The sequence below is a fragment of the Schistocerca serialis genome, chromosome 1 (genome assembly GCF_023864345.2).
Source record: "Schistocerca serialis cubense isolate TAMUIC-IGC-003099 chromosome 1, iqSchSeri2.2, whole genome shotgun sequence".
In the NCBI taxonomy this organism is placed as follows: domain Eukaryota; kingdom Metazoa; phylum Arthropoda; class Insecta; order Orthoptera; family Acrididae; genus Schistocerca; species Schistocerca serialis.
Window position 1 is genome coordinate 765992037 of NC_064638.1, and position 23583 is coordinate 766015619.

General features: G+C 40.2%; 1 protein-coding gene across 1 annotated transcript in view; it reads left to right on the forward strand.

Moving 5' to 3' along the window:
* Positions 1-23583, forward strand: part of LOC126482357 (uncharacterized) — a 238508-nt gene that overhangs the window by 178397 nt on the left and 36528 nt on the right. The window contains exons 10-12 of the mRNA XM_050106441.1: positions 7611-7758; positions 8457-8732; positions 14903-15091. Of these exons, the coding sequence (XP_049962398.1) occupies positions 7611-7758; positions 8457-8732; positions 14903-15091 (613 nt within the window). The remainder of the gene's footprint in view (positions 1-7610; positions 7759-8456; positions 8733-14902; positions 15092-23583) is intronic.

Here is a 23583-nt window from a genome sequence, read left to right on the forward strand (position 1 = left end):
CCAGCATGGCATCTTTCTGGATGTTAACTTCTACATATCCACTGACTCCATATAAACATCTGTCAATATCAGTCCCAATGACTCAAGAGTACCTGCATTTTAATATTTTCCATCCCTTCCACACTAAAAAGCTACTCCTACACAGTCTGGCTACCCATGGTTGTCCAATCTTCATGCCTGGAAATAAGGAAAACCTTACCCACAAATATTCCCACCCTTACCTAGGTGCTATTCTGACATTCATCCTGTCTATGAAATATCAGTCCATCCTTATGCCACACCATCTTACAGCCATTGCAGCCAACTCTAGTCTGCCACAGGCAAATCCTATTCAGTGAGAGTGAGGGGTACCTCTGAAAATAGCTCCATCACACACCATCCCTGCAGTAACTTCTACACAGCATTGTATGTGAGTATGACCACCAACCAGTTGTTGATCCAAATAGACAACCCAGTGGTAGAATAGGCTTCATTGTCTGCTTCACATTCCGTGCCATCTGGATCCTTACCTCCAATACTAGCATATCAGACTTACATAGATGGGAATTGTCCTTGCAACACATAATTTGATCCTGTAAGTCTACTGGACTCAATCTTCACTAGCCTCTGACCCAAACCTGTCTCCACCTCATCTTGCAAGACCCCAAATTCACTCATCCTGCACTCAACCCTCTTCTGTACAGTCTCCTTCAATGTATTCCGTATCTTCCTCTCCCATTCCACTCCTCCATATATTTGTGCACTGCACACAACTCTCCCTGTCCCCATCAGAGCAAGCTCACCTGTGCATTATCTTACCCTGTGCACTTGTTGCCTCTCCCTCCAAGCCATCGCCTCTCCCTCCAAGCCATCAGGCAGCGTCCCCCAATACCCCTTCCTTCTCCTTGTGTTTAATATATTACAGTTACATATAATTTGTTATGTTAATGGTGGATTTCCAGTACATCTTACAATTTCTTGATTATGTATAATCACTATGAACAACACACTTTATTATTCTAATGCTGGGGATGTTAATAATAGGCAATCATTTGTCACTTGTGTAAGTTTTATGGAGTTCATCATTGGAATTAAATAACTAACTGGACAAGAGATTAACATCGTAGACATTTAACCAATTACAAAATTATGCATACCATTTCTTCTTCTGGTAGCAGTTGCTGGTGTGCACCTGTGAAATCAGTCGATTATTGCAGTTACTGTGGCTTGGTGCCTTCATATATTGTGATAGTAGGCTGTCGATAAATGTTTGTGACACCTGTTGGTAGAGAAATTCCCAGTTTGATGATTGCCTTGTAAAGTTCAACCTGCTGACCAGAAGGTGCTTTAGCTCTGCTACTTATGAGGGGTGGTCTTTGCAATGTGGAGAGGTTAAAACTTTTTGTGAAGATGTGCATGATAGCTCCTGTGTCCATTTTGCATTCTTAAGATTGATATCATCCTCAGAGTTTTAACTGTGAGTACTATGTTCTTTCAGGAATGCATTGTTGAATCTGTGCAAAGTGTAATGTTTTGTCATCTGACAGGTTACTGACAATTGGTATGAATTATCAAAAATGCTTCTTTAGTTGTAGTGGCTACGATGTCTGTGGAATTTGATATACTGATAAATTAGTTCTTATACATTGATGAGGTAATGGTATGTTTTAAAGTTCCAGGATTGATATTCTAGTTTTTTAAGGGCACCCTGCAAATTTGTTGTCAGAATATCATTAATATTACGCAAGACTGTTTTGCTGCTAGAACCTCAGCCTTGAAGCAACTCATTTCAGGTGGAAACTTGTACATAGCTCAGGTTTCCATAGTAGGACAGAAGTATACAAATCCTGTTCTTTACATGAGTGAGTGAGTGATATCTGTTAGTGTACTTTGGGATAGTTGTCAGGCACTCCATCAAGATGTGCTATGTGATATTTAGTTTTTTAATGATGGTAGAGAAGAAGTGTCTTGACTGATACCTTACATATGGTTTCTAGTTGACAGTTTCATACTCGGATCTGAAAATCTGAGGTGTCACATCATTCAGTATGAGTGGACTGATATATCGTAGTTGACTGTAATCAAATGCTAATAAAATTAGTAAAAAACTGTCTTGTCGCATGGTCAGTTATTAAAAATATGACTGGTGTCGACCTCTTAGTAGTAGGTCCTCTGCAGATAATGCACGATCCAGCTGATGGTAGTGATGCTTGGAACAGCTGTGGTGACCCACGTCACAAAACTTTTGCAGCTGGGGGGTTAGCACAGCTATTCCAAACATCATCATCATCATCGTTGGACAGGTAGTGCATTATCTGAATACGGCCTTCTGCAAGATGCTGAAACCATTTGTGTTTTTAATAAATAACTGTGCAGTCAAGGTTGTATTTTACTAATTTTACTTACATGACGGATCACTGTTAAACTCCAATAATGTTGTCTAAAATTATGGAGGTTGATAGATGCTTTTCTTTGCCACACAGTGTATCCAAGGCCCTGATAATTTCTTCAAATAATCAAATTCTTTGCTGCTCTGCGAAGTATAAATTTTTGAGCTAATAGAAGCCTATGAATTTTCAACAGCATGAGTAGTTATCTTTACTTCTTCCTTGATGTGCTGTGTGAAAAATTTTAGTGGATGTAGTACTCGTGAAGTTTGTGAAAATGCTTTGCGAGTTATCCTTTTCAGTACATGTGTATTTCTCAAAAATATGTCACTATTAAATAATATTAAAAACTTAAAATCTACGATTAGACACTTCTCAACATCAGAATTATTTACTTATAACTTGTTCTTGCAAAAGAAGTGGATTCCATAGTTCTTTTACAAAGTTCTTCATAAATTCTTCACTGTGATAGGAGCTATTGGTTTGTATCCTTATGAATTGTAATGTCACCCATAATTGCTTCTCCTTTGAATACAGTATTGACAAACAAACCTCCAGTAAGCCATGGGCAGCCACATAGCACCATCATATACTAACTTATTCATAGGCTACAGAGGAACAATTCCTACTACAGAGAATTGCAAATCTCTCACCCGGTTGAGATTTGTTAACGTCATCTTCGTGTTCTGGATACAGGGTGAGGACAAGCTATCCACATTCCTCCAGAACCTCAGCACCTTCTCTCCCATTCCCTTCACCCAGTCCTCCTGAGTGCAAGAAGTCACCTTCCTTGATGATGACAGTCACCTCACAATGGCTCTGTCAGGACATTCATCTACATCAGACCTACCAGCCAGGAATAATACCTCAATTTTTAAAGCTGCTACCCTATCCTGTTCCTGCACTTGCAGTGACAAGCAGTCCCTCTCCAAATTTGCAGATGATATTGCTGAGGCCTGTGTTGACTGAAAGTACCCTTCCCACCTTATCCAGAAACAGATCTCCCATGCCTTGTTTCTGTAGTCACCCACCGTTCTTCACATACCAACTGATCAGTCACAAAGCAGTGCCCTCTTAATGACTGACCACTCACGACTGGAGCAACTGAATCATGTTCTCCACCCAGGTTTCGACTACTTCTCGTCACATACAGAAATGAAAAATATATTCACCACTATCCTTTCCATCCCTCCCACTGTTGTAGTCTACCACACACCCAGCCTACTCAGCATCCTTGTGTGTCCCTATTCTACCCGTGATAGTGACATCTTGCCCCATTGCTCATGTCCCTATAAAAGACATAGAGAGCAAGACCTGTCCCATATGTCTGGACACTACCACCCACTGCAGTCCTGTCACAGGCATTTTCTACAGTATCAAAGGCAAGGCCATCTGCAAAAGCAGCCAAGTAGTCTACCAACTTAGCTGCAGCCACTGTGCGGTATGATATTTGCGCATGACAACTGAAAGCTTTCTTTCTGTCAAGCTGTGGCCAAAAGACAGCTGCACCACCTCATTGCTGAGTGTGTCATGCAGCACGGTGTGATTGACTTCAGTGACTGCTTCACAGGCCATGCTAAGTGAATTCTTCCCCCCAACATCAGCTTTTCTGAATTGCCCTGGAGGGAACTCTCCCTGCAACATATCCTTTGTTCCTGTAATCATCCTGGTCTCAACCTTACTAGTCCTTGTTCGTCACATGTTTCTATCCCCTTTCCTGCTTCCACTCCAGCCTTACACTCATTTTCTATGCCCCCAATACACCTGCTATAATCCTTTCCCATTCTCTGCTTATCCCCTTCACCAGTACAGCCTCCCAGTGCCGCCACCATGCGGTCTCCATGGTCACTCAGGTAGCACTACTGCATCTTCTCCCATACTTACCCAGCTATCCCTTGCTCTCTCCCTCTCTCTCTCTCTCTCTCTCTCTCTCTCTCTCTGTTGTACCTTTCTGTATCCTTGCTGCCCACCCAAGCCAAGAATGGTATTGACCCAGTGGTGCCACAGTGCCCAAAGACGACAGTGGCTGTGTGTGTTTATAAATGTGTGTACATATGTTTCTTCATCTGATAGTGGACTGTGTCTGATAGCTACACCTACTTGGCGAGTAGCAATCTGTTCTAATCCATATATATATATATATATATATATATATATATATAAAATAGAAGGAAACATTCCACGTGGGAAAAATTATATATAAAAACAAAGATGAGGTGACTTACCGAACGAAAGCGCTGGCAGGTCGATAGACACACAAACATACACACAAAATTCAAGCTTTCGCAACAAACTGTTGCCTCATCAGGAAAGAGGGAAGGAGAGGGGAAGACGAAAGGGAGTGGGTTTTAAGGGAGAGGGTAAGGAGTCTTTCCAATCCCGGGAGCGGAAAGACTTACCTTAGGGGGGAAAAAAGGACAGGTATACACTCGCACACATGCACATATCCATCCACACGTACAGACACAAGCAGACATATTTAAATATGTCTGCTTGTGTCTGTATGTGTGGATGGATATGTGCATGTGTGCGAGTGTATACCTGTCCTTTTTTTATATTTAAATATGTCTGCTTGTGTCTGTATGTGTGGATGGATATGTGCGTGTGTGCGAGTGTATACCTGTCCTTTTTCCCCCCTAAGGTAAGTCTTTCCGCTCCCGAGATTGGAATGACTCCTTACCCTCTCCCTTAAAACCCACTTCCTTTCGTCTTCCCCTCTCCTTCCCTCTTTCCTGATGAGGCAACAGTTTGTTGCGAAAGCTTGAATTTTGTATGTTTGTTTGTGTGTCTTTCGACCTGCCAGCACTTTCGTTTGGTAAGTCACATCATCTTTGATATATATATGTATCAAAAAACAATCATTTAACTCTAATTGTGTGTGGCAGTGTTATACTCGTACATCAAGTAGCAGATGCCTAAAAAACATTAAATGTTGCGTCCAACAGACCAATTGAGGAAAATATTCTAGACTTATTATGCATGTTTCAAAATGGTTGACAATGTGATGCAGTAAATAAGATGGGAGACATATATTTAGTGAAGCAATATGGAATGTCATTTTTTTAATTATAAGTCTGATGTGTAAAGTTTATTTTAAATACTGTATACTTACATGTAGATGTATAATTTTTTAATATACATTGTTCTGTAAAACTTAAGGACAAGAGTAACTTAAACGTGTTACATCACTCTAACATAGATCTATGAAACTTGAACCATACATAGAAGGACATGTTACAGATAACTGAAAGAAATACACAATGAGATAAACGGATAATACTTACACTGAAGTCACCATTATTTATAATGGTCCACAGGATGTTACAAAACATGGGATATGGTTCTTAACACTTGGGAGACAAATACTGAGCATAGCTTGGGCCGTAACTTCTTGTTACAAAGACCACATTGGAGTATAGGTTGGGCCACGATTTTCTCAATGCATGAGCAATCTGTCTCTCGAATACTGGATTCACTGCATACGAGAACAGTTCATAAACGTCTTGCTACCTGTCCCTTGACTGGCACTGCCTTCTATTGTCAATGTCTAGAATTATTTCTAAAGAAACATTAGCGAATATAACAGTTGCTGTCGCGAATGGTTGAGATAATGTGATTACATTGACTTAATTTCGTACATGTATTCATTAGGTTTCACAATTTTTTGTTATTTTTTAATTTTTTTTTTTAATTCTGCTGCAAATCACGTCTGTTGGATGAGCAAGAAATATTGGAAACATCTTTTTCTTGGGAGGCTAACTATATTTTCTTAGCACATGCTGTTCTTATCAGTAACATACATGCCAGTAACACTTTAAATAATGGCATCAATGGTTGGTTTCATAGACCCAATATCCTTATAAGCGGCTGGTCTCCAAAGTGTTAATAGGATGCACGATCACCATGGCCAGCAATGCATGCTCTGTACTGCGCTACCGTACTAGCCACAAGCTGCCATTCCCCCACCAGTGCAGTCGACAACTGCTGCATGGTCATTGGTGCATGTGGATTTGCTGCAGTAAGTATCCCCACAGCATCACACTTGTGCTCGGTGGGATTTAAGACAGGGGAATGGGCAGGCTAATCCTTTTGCTGAATATCCTGTCATTCCCAGAGCTGCTCCACCTGTGCTATTCAATGTGGTTGCACGCAGTCATCCGCAAAAGTTAAGCCAGGACTGAATTCACCCTGAAAAGACACACATGGGGGAGGAGTACAGTTGTCACAATAATGTTGACCAGTGAGTTTACCCTCTTCAGAAATTTGCCCATGCAACATTATGACTCTCCACACTGTAACGCCTGAATCATCGAAATGATCATATTGGACAATGTTCCTTGGTGTATATTATATTCCCACCTGTCACCATATGAGAGAATAGCCAGAATCACTACTCAGACTGAATCTGCTCTCACCTGAAAAGTACACACTCTATCATTCCTCATTGTTCAGTCCTTATGCTCATGGCACCATCACAAATGGGACTGCTGCTGTGCAGGTGTCAGTGGGACACAAGTCCTGATTGTAGGACAAAGAGACCAACGCCATGCAGTTTCCATAGCACTCTGGAGTATAAGAATGCATGCCTTGCTGTCATGTTAAATGTGGCTGCAATTGCACCTGCTGTTTGATGTGGTCCCTTCTTGCCTGTTATACAATTTAGCAGTCATCTGCTTCAGTAGTTGACCATGTTTGACTACCTCCTCTCCTTCAGGCATCAATGGTTGTTGTTCGGAACACTCCCTATGCATGTGAAACAAAGCTGTGAGTAAAACCAAACTTCTGGACTACAGTCATCACATTCCAGCCTCCTTCCAGTTTACCAACAATTTTTTCCCCATGTGAAGTCATCCAAATGTTGTCTCTAGTCATCCAAATGTTGTCACTAGGCCATGTTGTAATAAACAACAGCCACCACAGTGCACCGTAACCACTCAGTGATTGACATACGCTGTCTTTTATGAATCCTTCAACTGCTTTGTGTTGTCGGGCTAGCCCCATTTGGCACAATAGTCATACTGACATCATGCCATGTGATGTCTAACTTTTTGTGCACAACTGGAAAACCTCTGGCAAAATGCTCCCACACTTTGATTCCCCACCACCACAACCAAGTAGTTCGTATGTTATATTACATTGCCTATCTTGACTTTGTTTTGCAGAGCACTGTAGTTTGTGCAATGTATTTTACATGTTATTGATTCAAGGAGTCTAAAAGAAAATATAACTGAAAATAATCCACAGCCCAGAGAAGAAGGTACCTCCTGCAGTCAAACCAAGGACCCCATCACCAACATCTGTTGATATGAAGACAAGCAAGCCAGAACCAATGGATATCAGCCCAACACCTGAGACGAAATTGCTGAAGGAAACTCCACATCCAGTTCTTAATGTGAGTGATAAGCAACCTCAGATAAAATCATAACAACTTTTGCAATTACTGCAAATCTAATCAGAATTGAATTCATATTTTTAACAATAATCCACAGTTAATTGATGCTTCTTGTTTGTCTTATGCTCTGCAATGTTAGACATGACACAGGTGTAACTAATTTCACAAAAAGACCGATGTAGTTTTTCTGATTCTTGAAACAAAAATACTAATTTGCTACATAGAATGCAGAAGTCACCCACAAAGAAAGAGGAGAACTGTGACTTCCTAAAATTAAGACATTTATCCACATTGTATGGTTTGGTGATTATTGAAGTAATCTTAAGCAATAATTGATAGAAACTCGTTTAGAGGAGGCTCAAAGCTGTTTGGATATCTCTCTTGAGAATTGAGGTATAAAACTTAAAATATGGCTTAATCCTTTGAGCTCCCTGAAGTCAGTCATCTTGATGATACAGCTGAATACTTGTTAAGTAATATCAATAATATGATACATAAATTTGAAACAAAAGGAACACTGATCTCATATCAATAGTTTTCCTTTTTAATTGAGGGAGCTCTATATGATCGTAAGCTTTTTAACATTTAGACAACTGAATAATTCATATTGACAGGGTCAAATAGAATTAAACTCACATGCTTATATTCTACTTATATTCTAAATACAAACACTCCTTCAATTTACTATGTTTTTGCAGACTGACTTCACAAAGCTTCCACCTGTACCATCACTAGTGATGCAACTGCCCCCAATATGGTCTCAACCACCACCTCCTGGCACTCTACCGGTGCTTGATACTCAGGTACTACCACCACCTCCTGGCACTCTACCAGTGCATGGTACTCAACCACTACCGTATGGTGTGCAACAACTCCCAGCAGCCACTACTACACAGCATCCATTGCCACTTCAGAGTCAACAGCAGCAGCAGCAGATGCACAACAGTTTCACATATTCGCATCCACAAGTACAGGTAATGCTTGAGACTTAGAAGCAAGAATGTTGCCACTAAGCACTAATATGATTGTGGTTCTTTCCTATTTTCATGTCATTTGGAATCTGATAAGAGACCAGAATCAAAATTCGATTGTTCCTTGTAAGCAATGATTTCCACCATTGTATGAATTATTATATTCAAAGTCAGAGAGTCTAATTTCAGAATTCTCCTTAATTCTCTGTAGTGGTTGTTCTGTAGTAGTATTAACTCAGTATATAATACTGTTCTGGTGTTCAGTAAGTATTCCATTACAGTTTCTGTAATAATAGAACCTTTCCTACAGATGTTCATATGAGATTTGTTGGTCAGTTTATAAGGCTCTGTAGTAGAATGTAAAACGTAGTTATGCTGGATACTGTAACTAACTTACAGTAGTAAAGTATAAAATTAATTCAGAGCAGTTAATGCATAATAAGAGTTTGATTCTATATGTCTCGTGCATGCCTGCCACCCTCTGTGAGACAGACCGCGAAGCCCTCGCAGTCCGCAGTCTCTAATCACACAACGAGGCCCATACAATGGGCTTAAAGTGAATTTGCTACAGCTTGTTTAATAGAAGTGACAAAACCTTACGGTTATGCATCAAGTTTTATAAAGTTGACTTACGACATGGCTTGTTTTAGGCAAACATTTAAATTATAATTTATGTAAGTACTACATGTTGCATCCTGTAGGATGACCATATCTAATATAATTTACTAGCACATTATAATATTAACTTTTTGCAGGTTCTGAAGAAGACGTTATTACTAACGTTGAAACCTAGGTAAACGATAAAGTTAACCTGCAACTGTAGGCTGTATATTCTTATATAAACAATATCAGTTGCTGTCTCTGCATAAAAATGGTAAAAATTATGAAGTTCAGTAAGTCCATTCCAAATCAGTACATGATAAATCTGTTCAAGAGTTGGTTGCAATAATATGAAAACACGTCAATCTGGAAACATATTTTATCCAGTCTCTGTACTGTACTGTACTCATGTTGTATTTTTCTTATACTGTGATATTTCTGCAGTTCTGAATTACCAGTACATCATTGATCATTCTGTTTTATTGATCTACCTTCTTGTTTTAAAAGTTTACTTCCACCAAAGGCACATATAACTCCGATCTTTGTGCTTTTATGTAGGACAGTTGCAAAACTTATCAGGGATTATATAAGAAAGAAAAAATATGAGACTATTGAATGAGATGTGAGCTGCATAACCCATCGAGTGCTGTGGCCATTTTAACTTTTTAACACGTTCCCTGTACATAATTTCCGTAGACTATTATGTTCACTGTTACTTTCCCACAGCACTATAAAGGTGGTTATATATACAATCCTCATCATTATTCTGTTTAATGGAAGCAGATTATATTTCAGTATTGTTAAAAGAAATGCTATATTGTCATACCTATACAGAAAATATTGTGTACGAAGTGACTTCAAAAATTAAGTTACAGGTCATTATGTCAGGCCAAGTTACTTTCACTGAATGCTGCAACACATTTCAAAGTGACAAAGGTACCTGAAACTGTTTTACGGATTTTCACCAAATCTCCGCAAAAAGCTGTCAGACCATTGTACTAATTGTTTAATTCCTCTACAACAGAAATCTGCTCCATGCTTACAGAGACACTCAATGATGTCCTCTCTGTTGGAAAACTTCTTTCCCCCTACATGTTCATTCTGCATGCCAAAAAGAGGGAAATCACATGGTGCAAGATCTGGAAGCACAGGTCAGCATCAACAATGCCTATGCAGCCTTGTTCAAATTACTTGCACCTTTTCACTGTTGCTGGATGTGACATAGCGTTTTGTCCACATGCTGCCACAATTGCGCTGTGAATCCATCTGCAGTTTATATGTGACATCTACAAGAATTTTACTGTCACGTGTGCTTCAACTTTGAAGTATGTTTCCAGTCGCGCCATCATTTCAATCACTCTTTGTGGTACACCAGTTATCTGTATTGCAACCAGCCTGTGCCTGCAGAATGCTGGAACAAATATTCTCTTCTGACAATATGCCACTTTTATTGCTCAATGGGCTTAAAGTGTGGGGTGATGTGTGTAATTTACTGTCTGAATTCACTATGCTAGTTGGTGGGAACAACAGTAAGGTCATTTGGGGACAGAACACACTGTTAGTAACACGTTTAATTGGAGAACATTATTTTTTCCCATTTAGTCTTGCATTTTGTAATTCAGCGTCAGCGTACAAATCTTTTCAAGATAATTCAAAAATTGATATTTGTCTTGTTTCAGAGAAATGACCAGGCTCTATTTGTAGTTGCTTATTTGCCATATGTCAAACTAAGATCTAAAAGTTCCAAATAAAAATAGTCACAAATTTTACAAAGAAGAATTACAGCTCATATATAAATAAAAAAATTAATAACTATTACAAATTCTGTGAAAAAAGGAACAGTGCTTTTATTCTTTCCAGTAGTAATGATAATGGCCTTCAGAATTTGCGACCAGCTGGGCACCCAGCAGTGGCACTGGTATCGGGCAGTATTTGTAGTCGAGGTTATTGTTGGTAGATGGCTCTGTTGTTGCTTCAGCTCTCAAGTTTGCAGTGTAAAGTACATGTAATATAACATGACAGTCTTAATTAATACACATAAAGAGATACAAATATGTCCTCTACACAGCTCTTCATAAAAAATTACACTTATGACAACTGATGTTCAGATTGGTAAGGGAAAAAAAAGGAAAAGAAAAAAATCTGTGAACCCTAGACCAAAATGGTCTCTCACGTTGCCTTCCCCATTTCCAGTTTCAAAATGTTGAATTATGCCATTACCCATACAGTAAAATAATTATCATTATGCAATGAATACTGATGTCCTCAAAAAAGAGGTGTACTCAGCTGAAAGATATGGACGACACTTGTTACTGGAGGAACATTTCTTCTCTATGCTCTCATAACTTGTAACATCCATTGCCTCAAATTTTTTTCTTTGGGAGTAATATCTTTTATCCTGGAACTTCTACCAAACTCTTTAAACAGTAACTTCCTCTGGTGCATTGTAATTCAGCAATTTGCCAAACCAAAATGTAGATGAGTGGTTACCAGTCCCTTATTTTATATATTTTCCATCCAGGAATTTCCATTATTGTTATAGACCTACCATTGAGAATTATAAGGTGATGGTCCTGTGTTAGTAAAGCTTTGTCCTAGGCCATCTGTATCTATGTTCCCTCCAGTTTGAGCCGTGAGCATTGATATCGCCACTCAGCACCAGAGATGGTTCCAGCTGCAACTAGCGTGTGTTCTGTTCTGTTTCCCTTATCATGCATTTGATGAAGAATATCCAGGTAGCACTGCAAAAATCTTCTGTAATCTAATTTTTACTACTGCTGATTGTAACCTTGTAATGAGTGAGTAATCTGCACTTCTAAGAGTGAAACATCTCCTTTTTCATCAGGTTTATCTGACCAGCTGACAGAGAATCCTCTAAGGTTGATGTCTCTCACTAGTTTGAACCACCTTCCAGAAATGCAAGCTGCAGAAATATGTTGCATTTTGAATTTCCTTAGCAGGCTTTTTCCATGGGTTACAGCTGATTGAACAATCTTGAATATCACCAACCAAAATAATGCATACAGTTCTGGTGCTTAATTCTGTGATGTCCGATTCTTCTCTGGTAAAGAACTGCCCCCTGATCGCTAATATCAGGCTGTGATTGTTATCTATTAGTTGATTGCTGGTACCATTTGCTACAAAGTCACAGGAATGACCTCAAGGGCAATAGTGATAATAGTGATTTATCTCTGTAGGCCATCTGATGCATCCTGAAAGGGGGGGGGGGGGGGGGGCACAGTGTTCAGACATCTTGGGACTATAAACTGCTAAAACCTACTAAGCTGTCTGTTGAATGGTCTCCAAATTGACTGTCGAAAATTTTTCTCTCTTGAATCAGATTATTTGTTACTGACTGTGTTACTCACTTCTGGGATGTGATTTAACTAAAAAGCCCTCTCTGTACATGTTTCTTTGTGTGTAGGATGAGGACCAGAGGTGGGGGGGGGGGGGGGGGCGGCTGATCTTGAAGCATCAGTGGAAAAACAGGAGTGCTCATGCTAATGACTAGATTGATAAAGTGAAGGGAATGAATTGATGAATTGTAAATCTGTATCATGAATGTATCTTACTGAGCACAAGAATTGTATACATGTCCATGATTGTTGTCTCCCTGAGCAGCTCCTGCCAGACCTGTGTAAGTATTTTCACTAAGTGTGACACTGGCATCTTTGATATGTTGTTGAATATAGCAAACTTGTTCTCTGTATGCTTCTTAATTGGAGCAGGGCAGTTCTTATCCACAGTGAGTTGGTTTTTCCGCAATGCAAACACTTTAAAAGAGCAGCTACTTAGCTGGCTGGCAGATGTCTTCTGCCATACTTGCTGCTCCACATGTGGCTTTGGCTCTGGTTACTTAGATGCTAGAATTTGAGGTATTTATAAAATTATTAAACAGGGTGACTACCTGGCTGCAACATGCATCTAGTTCTGTGCACATAAAGTGCTTGGGAATCAGCAGTGAATAGAGTGTTAGATAATGTGTTTATAGTTTAATAGGAGTTGGTTTCCATTCACTGATAATTTTATTGATGAATGTCTCCACATTAATTACTTTAACAGACAAGACAGGTTTGGAAAATATTTCCTGCTTGTTAAATTCTAAAGCTACTCACTGAATAATGCCTTAATGTAAGTCATATGAAAGCTGCTTAACTGTGCTTAATCACTGACTGGTTTGAGTGTATTTGTTACTTCCACCTTCATCCTATTTTTCTATGACAGAAGTATTATTAATAATGTTGCCTTTAGTTTTAGGATGAGCCAAGTGTATTATTTTTTCGACTTTCAGTGCATATATTTCAGAAACAATATCCACTTTACTGTCAATAAAAAGATAAAATGGTTTTCAACTAAAGTATATTTGATAGTTTTTAACTAGAGCATATCTTTAATGAGAGGTCTTACTAACAGCAGTACTGTCATTTTTCCCTTCAGTTTATATCAACTTCTTCCGAGGGAAAACACCGTCTGCTGTAATTTTAACTAGACTTTGCTGTAGCAACTTTTTTCTCACTGCTCAACTTCCATGTTGACTATGTCCTTACAAATACCATTCAGTGTAAAGCCATTGCACCTCCTGCAGTTATAGTACTTTGATAATGACCATACTGAGAGAGACAGGAGCATCATATCCTCGACAGTGCAAGCTACTACTGATGTGGATCACAGAGCGCATGGGTAACAGCACATACTTAGTGCTTCAGCAACTGGATGGATGAACTACACTACACTATGTAAGCAAGGGATTGTTCGTTACACGAGGAGAAAATAGTTCACGAACTAGCCACGTTTAAGTGAAATAGGTCTATACAATATGAGCAGATGTTTGTTTATGGTTTCTTTCTCCTTGATGAAACTTTATTTCATCAAAGTTAATTTATTAGATTAGTAAAAGGTGTGGGTAATTATGGGATTTGTGAACTGATACGAATTCCTTTTCATCCACTTATCAACACAGTGGCAAATGTGCGTGTTGGAACATTACTTAAGTGCAAGATCATAGTTTTTGCACACCATTCCTGGACACTTAATGCTTCATCTTACTATGTCCAGTAATGTTATGTAATAAGAGCTGCTAACTGTTTTACTCTTTTCTAAATATCAAATGATGATCCTATGCAAACCTGAAAAAACAGTATGTTTTACTTTTCCCTGTGACAAAATAGCCTTTGCTCCTTTTTTTGTGCTTTTTCATCCTCACTAATCGATTGTTGGCCTGCAGTTTTCATGTAGTCATATAGCAATGCTAGCTGCCCTAATTATGATTATGTTTCAACTTCTCTAAACACCATTTGAAATGTCTTCCCTTAAGTGTTTACTGTATTTACATAACGTGTGACAACAGTAACACTGGATTGCTACTGTCAAACTTCTTCATTTTGCATCTATTAGAAGGGTTTGTTCAAAATTACTAAAAAAATCAGACTTATCAGTACTTATGTAACAAAACAAAATTTTCTGCCAAACTGTATAGACCGTACTGTTCATTAAAATGTGCAATGTTTTGTTGTTGTTGTTGTTTTTTTTTTCTTCATTATCATTGTTTTGCAAAATCTTGACTTCTGTTTCAGGGCATATATCAAAATGGGTCACCTGGTTTTATTTTACCTAACTATTCTCGGAATAACAATCAAAACAGTTATCAGCAGCAGCCTTTGTATGGTCAATCCAGACCTGCCATTGGATGTCAGACTTTTACAACATTTCCACAGGTTCCAACAAATTCTAGTAATCCAGTGGGTCATTCTACTCAATTCCAGGTCAGTATACAACTTCATCTGAAATTCCCTTACATTTGTTAAGAATTGTGTTGTTGTGGTGGTCTTCAGTTCAGAGACCGGTTTGATGCAGCTCTCCATGCTGCTCTATCCTGTGCAAGCGTCTTCAACTCCAAATAACCACTGCAACCTACATCCTTCTGGATCTGCTTAGTGTATTCATCTCCTGGTCTACCTCTAAGATTTTTACCCTCCACGCTTCCTTCCAATACTAAAGTGGTGATCTCTTGATGCCTCAGAATGTGTCCTACCAACCGATCTCTTCTTCTACTCAAGTTGTGTCACAAATTCCTCTTCTTCCCAATTCTATTCAGTACCCGCTCATTAGTTGCGTGATTTGCCTATCTAATCTTCAGCATTCTTCTGTAGCACCACATTTCGAAAGCTTCTATTCTTTTCTTGTCTACACTGTTTATCGTCAATGTTTCACTTCTGTACATGGCTACACTCCTTAGAAATACTTTCAGAAAAGACTTCTTGACACTTAAATCTATACTTGATGTTAACAAATTTCTCTTCTTCAGAAACACTTTCCTTGCCATTGCCAGTCCATATTTGATATATTCTTTACTTTGACCATCATCAGTTATTTTTATCCCCAAATAGCAATATTCTTTTACTACTTTAAGTGGCTCTTTTCCCAATATAATTCCTTCAGCATCACCTGATTTAATTTGACTATGTTCCATTATCCTAGTTTTACTTTTGGTGATGTTCATCTTATACCCTCCTTTCAAGATATTGCCCATTCTTTTTAGCTGCCCTTCCAGCTCATTTGCTGTCTCTGACAGAATTACAATGTTGTCAGCAACCCTCAAAGTTTGTTAAGAATTATGACTTAAAAGAAACATGAAATTTACCAGTTGTAATTGGTGTCTACTATGTACTCCAGCAGATTTATGTTCATTTCAGTGACATGGACACAACCAAAATTAAATTTAAGGTAACTTTTTGTTCTTTAGTGATTCGTCATCATGTGTACAGAACTGCAGGGATGATCACCTGTGTTTCATTATATACTGTTTTTGGACAATTCACAAGCTGTTTTGTTGATGGTAGTTAATTCACGATTGATTTTCACAATATAGTTTCGTTTTCAGGCGTGCTTTTGGAAGTCCAACTCGGCTGAAACACTGAAGTACATAAAATAATCTAAAATTTATCCACATCAAAAATCAGTAGTGCTGCTGTAAGAATAACATATGCCAGTTCTTTTGTGTACCCATTATGAAGGCCAAAATGCAGTTGGGTCACTTAATGTACTTCAAAATTTCAGTTGAAATGGACAGTCACTAGTGCATCTGAAGATGGTGTTGTATAATTTCAAAATCAATTGTGTGAACTTAAATTTAGTACCGCCTAGAACACAACTGAATGGATTATCCAGTAACAGGACATTGGGACTTACTTTGCTTTGAGAAAGAGCTGTGGTTTTGCAAACCTGTTGTTTACAGCAATAAAAGGGATGATGTGAAAGAACATGTAACAGTATCATACTGTCAAATTAATTGGCAAAGAAAAGTAATATCTTCCAAAAATCAAACGATTCCCATATACCATAGAATATCAGAGGAATATAAATGTGACAGGAATACACCATAGAGTCACAAATAGAATTAATTCAAATAATGGGCTTTCTGTCAGTAAGAAAGGTAAATACACCAAGCACTGTATAGCTTGACAATTACCTTCCCATACCATATGTTCAGTGTGACATGAACACTCGTGTGAAATAGGGGTTTGTTCATGATCCATTTAAAGTATTTTCTTCATTGCCCTATTTCAACAGACACATGTTCACTGTGTCAGTCATCAGCAACATTGTCTCAATGCCTTCATTTCCAGCATAACTACTAAAAAAGATTTTCAGTTTATTGATCATTAAGACACAATTTCTACATAGTGAATATTGAAGTCTCTTGCAGAATTGTCCTTGCCATTGGGATTGATGCAGGGCATTATTGTTGAACTACTGAACAGCAAGGTTGATCACTGTGTAATGTATCTCGCTGCCCTGCCATTCTGTGGCACACATGCAATTCATGGACTTCCTGTTGATTTGCATACCGATGCAGATACAAGCATTATTGCAGCAGTTGTATTGACCAGACACTGTTAGTTGCAGACTGATTCTGTTTTGGATGTGCAGCAATGGCTGGTTTGAAAGAGTCAGAAATCCTTGCTCTACTAGAATGCATGCTCTGTTAGCATTGTGATTTGCTCACTTACAACACTAAGTTGTCAATACAAGAAGATGTTTATTCCACTGAGAACATCATTTGAAACAAAATGTTTTGCTCCACACAAATGATAGATTTAGACAGCTGAGTCTCTTTCATATGCGCATATAAATACACTTTTATGTATAACATTAACATATCATACATTGTGTTCTAATAAAGAATCAAACAACGCATGTGTAATAAAGAAACATACTGTGCATAGGAACAATACAAGAGTGCAACAGAATCACAACTGAAGACAGAACCGCCGTGCTACTAGCTTTAAAGGGTGGCCGCGAGCACTGATAGGTGGCAATATGGACATGACTCTGTGGTCAGCACACAGTGGTGACGATGCTCGTGGTTACAGATGGAGCTGCGCTGTCCAGCGGCTGTCATAGAGCTTCATGCCCGTTGGCAGGCTTTCAAAATCACTGAGCTGGGATACTAGATCCTCCCCGTCTTAAATGGGCACATATGGCTTGAAGCACACTGGAAAGTGCTTTGCCAGGTGAACTTCTGGCACCATTAGCGTCCTGGTACTGAAGCCTACTGACTGGGTGGAGGAGCCCAGGGCACCTGGGAACGTGCTGGGGTTTGGTGGCATGAGTGACATTGGCCGAGGAGGTGGAGGCTGTGGCAAGACATTCAGCCCCGTGCTCTTGTCCACAGAAACTGTTGCTGGTGTCCTGAAGCACAAGCTATACTCATGTGCTCATGGGACCAGAGAGGGTGAGAATTCCACGTATTATTGAGCCACCAAAGTCGGTGCAGTTTGGAGGCATGGACGGAGTTGGTTGGTTTGATGGTGTTGCAAACCTCTCAGGTCGTTTGCCCCGTAGAAGTGTGCCCACACTGCTACACAAGCCAGTGTGCTGGGCTTGGGTGTTTTCCAGGCCTGTGGTATGTAGGAGATGTAGGAGGAGGAGATGTAGGAGATGTGGAGGAGCTCTGCTGGGCTACAGTTGTGGGTGGCAGTGCTCCTGTATGTGCTCAGGAACACAGTGAGAGCAGCTGTGGTGGTGTTATTATTCCCACCCATTTTAACATTTGCTGTTTAAGTTCCTATCCCATATGTCCTGCTTTGCCATTGGAGGATGAGGAAATGGCATTTGTGGAATAGAATTGTTCAAAAGCCGTCATTATATGCACAGTTGTCTGACACAGTAGTTTGGGAAATCCTTTCAATGATGAGAATGTGGATAATCCATTAAGCATGGAGTCAGTTGTGGTGGACACCACACTGACTATATAGAGGTAGTTAGAATGAGCATCCATGACAGTGAGCCACATAGAACCTAAGAAGGCACCTGCAATGTGCAGGCGAATGTGGTCCCAGCAGTGAGCAGGGCTTGATCAGATGGCCGAAGATTGGGACAGAGAAACCTGATACCAGGTGTTAGTGGCCTCCACATCCTTGTTCAGTCTTGGCCAGTAGCAGGTCTGCTCGTAAGGGCATTTATTCATGACAAATCCCAATGCCTGCGATGGATAAACTGTATAACTTCAGGCCGAAGGACAAATATCTGCCTTAGCATCAAGCAGAACAATGTCTGTGATGACTGACAGATGATGGGAGAGGTGAGCCCAGGCCTGGAGCTTCAGATTAGTGTTCTTTGAAACATATGTGCCCTGCGCCCCCTTTCCCCCCATGGAGTGCACAGCGCGTGGTGTGCCGTAAGATAGGGTCATGCCATGTCAGCAGAAATTTAAATAGTATAAGGGAAACACTTCCATGGTCCGTCACCATTCCTTGTTAATGTGGAACAATGAGATCTCCTGTTGGTCAAAGGCCAGGTCTGGTCCTGTAGGTAAGTGAGATAGAGTATTCTTATTTGCTTGTTGTACTGTGGGCTTGTATTTAATGGTATAATCGTAGGACCTACGGAAAAGCGCTCAATGGTGGAGATGTTGTGCTGTCCACTTCGTAAGCTGGGAGTGTGGCCCAAAGAGCGCAACCAGTGGTTTTCAGCCTGTAATGAGTGTAAACTTTGCCCTGAATAGGTAAACATGGAATTTCTTCAATCCAAAAATAATTGCCAAAGCTTCTTTTTCTGTCTATGAGTAGTTCTTTTGAGTGGGTGTCAGAATCTTTGATGCATAGTCAATCAGTTGCTCAGTATTATCATCATCATCATCATCATCATCATCATCCCTATGTGCCAGCACTGCATGCACTCTGGCTGAGGGGCACCCACAACCAAAACCAGTGGACATGAAAAGGGGGGGGGGGGGCATAAGGCGTGGAGCAGAGCAGAGCAGGTGCACCAGCTGAGTAAAAGCGTGCTCACATGCTGTCCCCCACCTCTACTGAATGCCTTCCCCTACAGCTAGTCTAGGGATGCATAATATGGGCCCCTTGAGGGAGGAATGCAGAATAATAATTCACCTTCCCCAAAAAAAGCATGCAACTTCTGTGAGTGTAGGCAGCAGGATTGAAGATCAATAACTGCAACATTGCAGTCAGTGGGTTGGATCCCTTCTTTGTTGATAATGTGTCTGAGGAAGTCCACTTGCTCATGAAAAAACTGGTAATTGTGTAAGCAGCACTTGAGCCGTTCATCACACAACATAGTAAACAGGGTGCAAATGTTAAGCAGGTAGTCTTGACACATAGGGCTCATGACAATTATGTTGCCAAGATAGTTTGTACAAGCAGGGATAGACATGGTTAACTGTTCCCAGTATCTCTGGAAGAATGTCAGAGCAGAAGAGATCCCAAAGGAGAAACGTATGTATTTGAAAATAAACATGATGCTTAGTGAGTCATCATGCAGTGGGATTTGCAAATATATGTCAGTGAGATGTACCCTAGAAAAATATTTACCTCTGACAAGCTTTGGAGGAGGTGCTCTGGATATGGTATGGGGTACGTTTCCACCTGGATGTGGGCATTGATAGTTGATTTAAAATATCTGCCAGTGGGTTTCTTGACCACCAGCAGGATCATGGCCCAAGTGCTGGATTTAACAGGTTCAGTCACTTCAGCCTCACAGAGGCAGTCGAGTTCCTGCTTTAGGCTGCCCGTAAGGAGACTGGAATGGTTCATGCCCGGCAGAAATGGGGCATGTTGTTGGGACACAGAGAGATAATAACCTGGAAATCTGGGACACACCACAGACCAGATTTGAAGATAAGTGAGAAAGCAGCACAAAGCTCGTTGTGTTCCTGCAAGGAAACTGTGTCAATGACAACATGAACCTCATCAATGATATTGAAACGATGAGAAGGCATCCAGGCCAGAAAATGTTTCTGGATGAGTGACTGTTGACAACAAGCAGCATCATCAACCATGCAATGTTTAAGTATGTGCCAGTGATTGTGAACTGACACCAGAGGGGAGTCTAATTATCATAATATACAACTGACTTATGGGAGGGCAGAGCTAATTTAGGGAAAAATCAGATGAGCATACATTTGGAAATTCATCGAGGAAACATGAGCTCCCATGTCTACCTGGTAACAGATGCCTTGGTATGCAATTGTGAAGCCGATAGGTTGGTAGACCTGAAGTTCATGCACTGTTCCTTGATGGAAATTGGGAATGGAACCCAACTGTTTCAACAGCTTACTGTAGACGGTTTGGCGATGCCCATCTTTTCCACAATGGAAGCAGTGTCCCAGCAAGCTGGACATTCTACAGGTGGGTGTGCTATGAAGCAGTCAGGACAAGACAGAAGATCCCCCTGCCCTTGGTGACGGGGTGTGACTGGCTATTCAGAGGCCATCAATACATTGATGAATCACAATGACTCCATTGGGGAAAAGGCTTACATGCATTCCGCTCCACCAGGGAGTACAGTGGCAGCTGGTATTCTGCTACTTGCAATCGAGCTATGATGCACTCATTGCTGCCTGTGCAATTTCAAAAGAATGCATAATTTGTGACATATCATCCAGACGGATTACACAGATTTATCACGTTGTCTTGAATAAAGGTGACTGCATGCAAGGTTTTTTGAGGTGAGATCGCACAAGTGAAATCACAATGGCAATTCAAGCCCTGCAAATCAGTCATCTGTGACCGATACAACTGACTATGTTGCTTGCAGTATTGATGAAACTTGAGTTGTGATGTGACTACTTGGAATCACTGTGAATAATAATTTGAAATCACTGAGCGCATCTCCTTGAAATTGAGTGTGATACGATTTGAGAGGGAAGCTAACTGCTTCATTAAGAAAAATGTCTCCGTGGAAGCCCAAGAAAGGAAGAGCAACCAGTGGAGAAGGTTATCAAAGACCTAGAATTCTGTGATGTGCTGATTCACCAACTATAAATGTGTGTCCCAATCCTGTCTGGCATTGCTGAAAGGGGGAAAGTTGGTGGCAGCTGTCCACTGGGAAATTGACGACTGCCCGTATGGAGTACATACCCTGATTATGCAGTTAATCCTACAAAAGCTGAATGTGCTACTGCTATTGTTGAAAGTGCTGTTGCCATGGCTTCTGCAGGAGCAACTTTTATTGTTGCTGTTCCAAAAACTACACGAGCTTTGCACCCATGAGATGCTGATAACCTTTGATCTTGTTGCCAGTTTTAGTGGTTGGAATCAGACAAGACTGGGAGCGACTCATCAAACCAGAGATCTGACCATCCAGCCAAGGTAGTCAATGGCAAGTCGCCGAGTATGAAAGGAGAAAAGATAGGCAGATAGGCACTGGAAATGGCACGGCAGAATAACTAGTCCAAATGAGTATCCAAGAACAAAGTCCTAAGATGTCGTGAATACTAAGACCAAAAGAACAATGTGTAATGACAACAATACAAGAGAGCAATGAAATTATGACTGAAGACAGAACTACTGTGCTGCTAGCCCTAAAGGATAGCCAAGAGCACTGATAGGTGGCAAGATGGGTGTGACTCTGTGGCTGTCACTGTAGCAATGATGCCAACACTCACAGATGGGGCAGTGCTATCTAATGGCAGTAATCTAGTTCTATTGCCTCCAGTGGGCATTCAGAATTGCTGGGGTGTGATACCAGACAAGTGACAAACCAAAGTCTTGTCTTATAATGTAGGGAGCTGTTTAGTTCCTTTCAGTGTGATTGTAGGCAGAGATCTTACTGTTGAGTACTTGTCCTACGAAATTATGTAACAGGCATACTTCCCCCCTCACCCCTCTTCCCCCTCCTCGATGTCTCTCGGATGTGGCCTGCAGAAGACTTCCCTGTTTTCCAGTGGTTTCTCATTATCGTCTTGTGTGTTGGATTCAGTTGCTTACATCTCCTCACACCTCAGTAGCCTGTCCTGTTGGGTGTTCTGAGTTACCTGTTTGTGGTCCCTGGACATCCATGGCTTCTTGGAATTTCTGAGCTCCAATTACAGCCACACAATTCTTTCTCCCTCACTTCCTCCCTTCTTCACTCACCCATTCATGTGGCTCTGTGCCCTCTCTCTCCCTCCCCCCGCCCCCATCTGCCCACACACTTTTCCTCCTCTTGGAACATTTGATCATCTAACCAAAACAATTCTCTTAATATTCTAAATGCATTTTCTTAACATTCTCAAACTGCCAGAGATGTTTTCTTTCTATTGTCTCAATAGTCTCAATTCCACAACCAACACTTTCATTTATTTCTTGATTTCATATCTGATTCCTTGTTGTTACTCCACAGCAGCACCTCCAGTGTTCCATTTCCATTACTTTCATTTTATTTTTGTTCTGGTTTGTAATTACCTATATTTCTGCTCCACATGTTCTTGTGCCCTGTATAGCATTGCATATTGAGATTTATAGTGTCCTATGGCTTCTGAAAGTCTATAAAAATTAGGTGGGCTTCTGTATTGATGACAAAGTATTTTCTAATCGTATGCTTAAGACAAAACATGTTGTCCATGCATGATCTTCAGCCCCAAACCCATTCTACTCTCATATCTCGTGAATTTGCTTGTCATTGTGCTTTTGAGAGCTTTTTCATATAGTATCATCACTATCACCAATGGTTTTATTATTCTCCAGTATTTTACAACAATCTAATGCTGCAGTTAGTAGGTGATGTTTGCAGAACTGAGAAAATAAGCTAGTTTTAATTTTTTTGCTTTGATATATATGGGTGTGGACTGGGATGGATATACTGTCTTCACTTGATATTTGACACTCATAGGCCTCTTTCTGATGAAATAGTGACATGGTTTCTGCACTTTAGGGAAATGAAAATATCACAATTGCAGGTATTTCTTAGAGTGCCTCAGCACAAGAGATGTGGGTGCAGACAGTGTCTATCGCTTGCAATTCTGTCATTTTTTTCA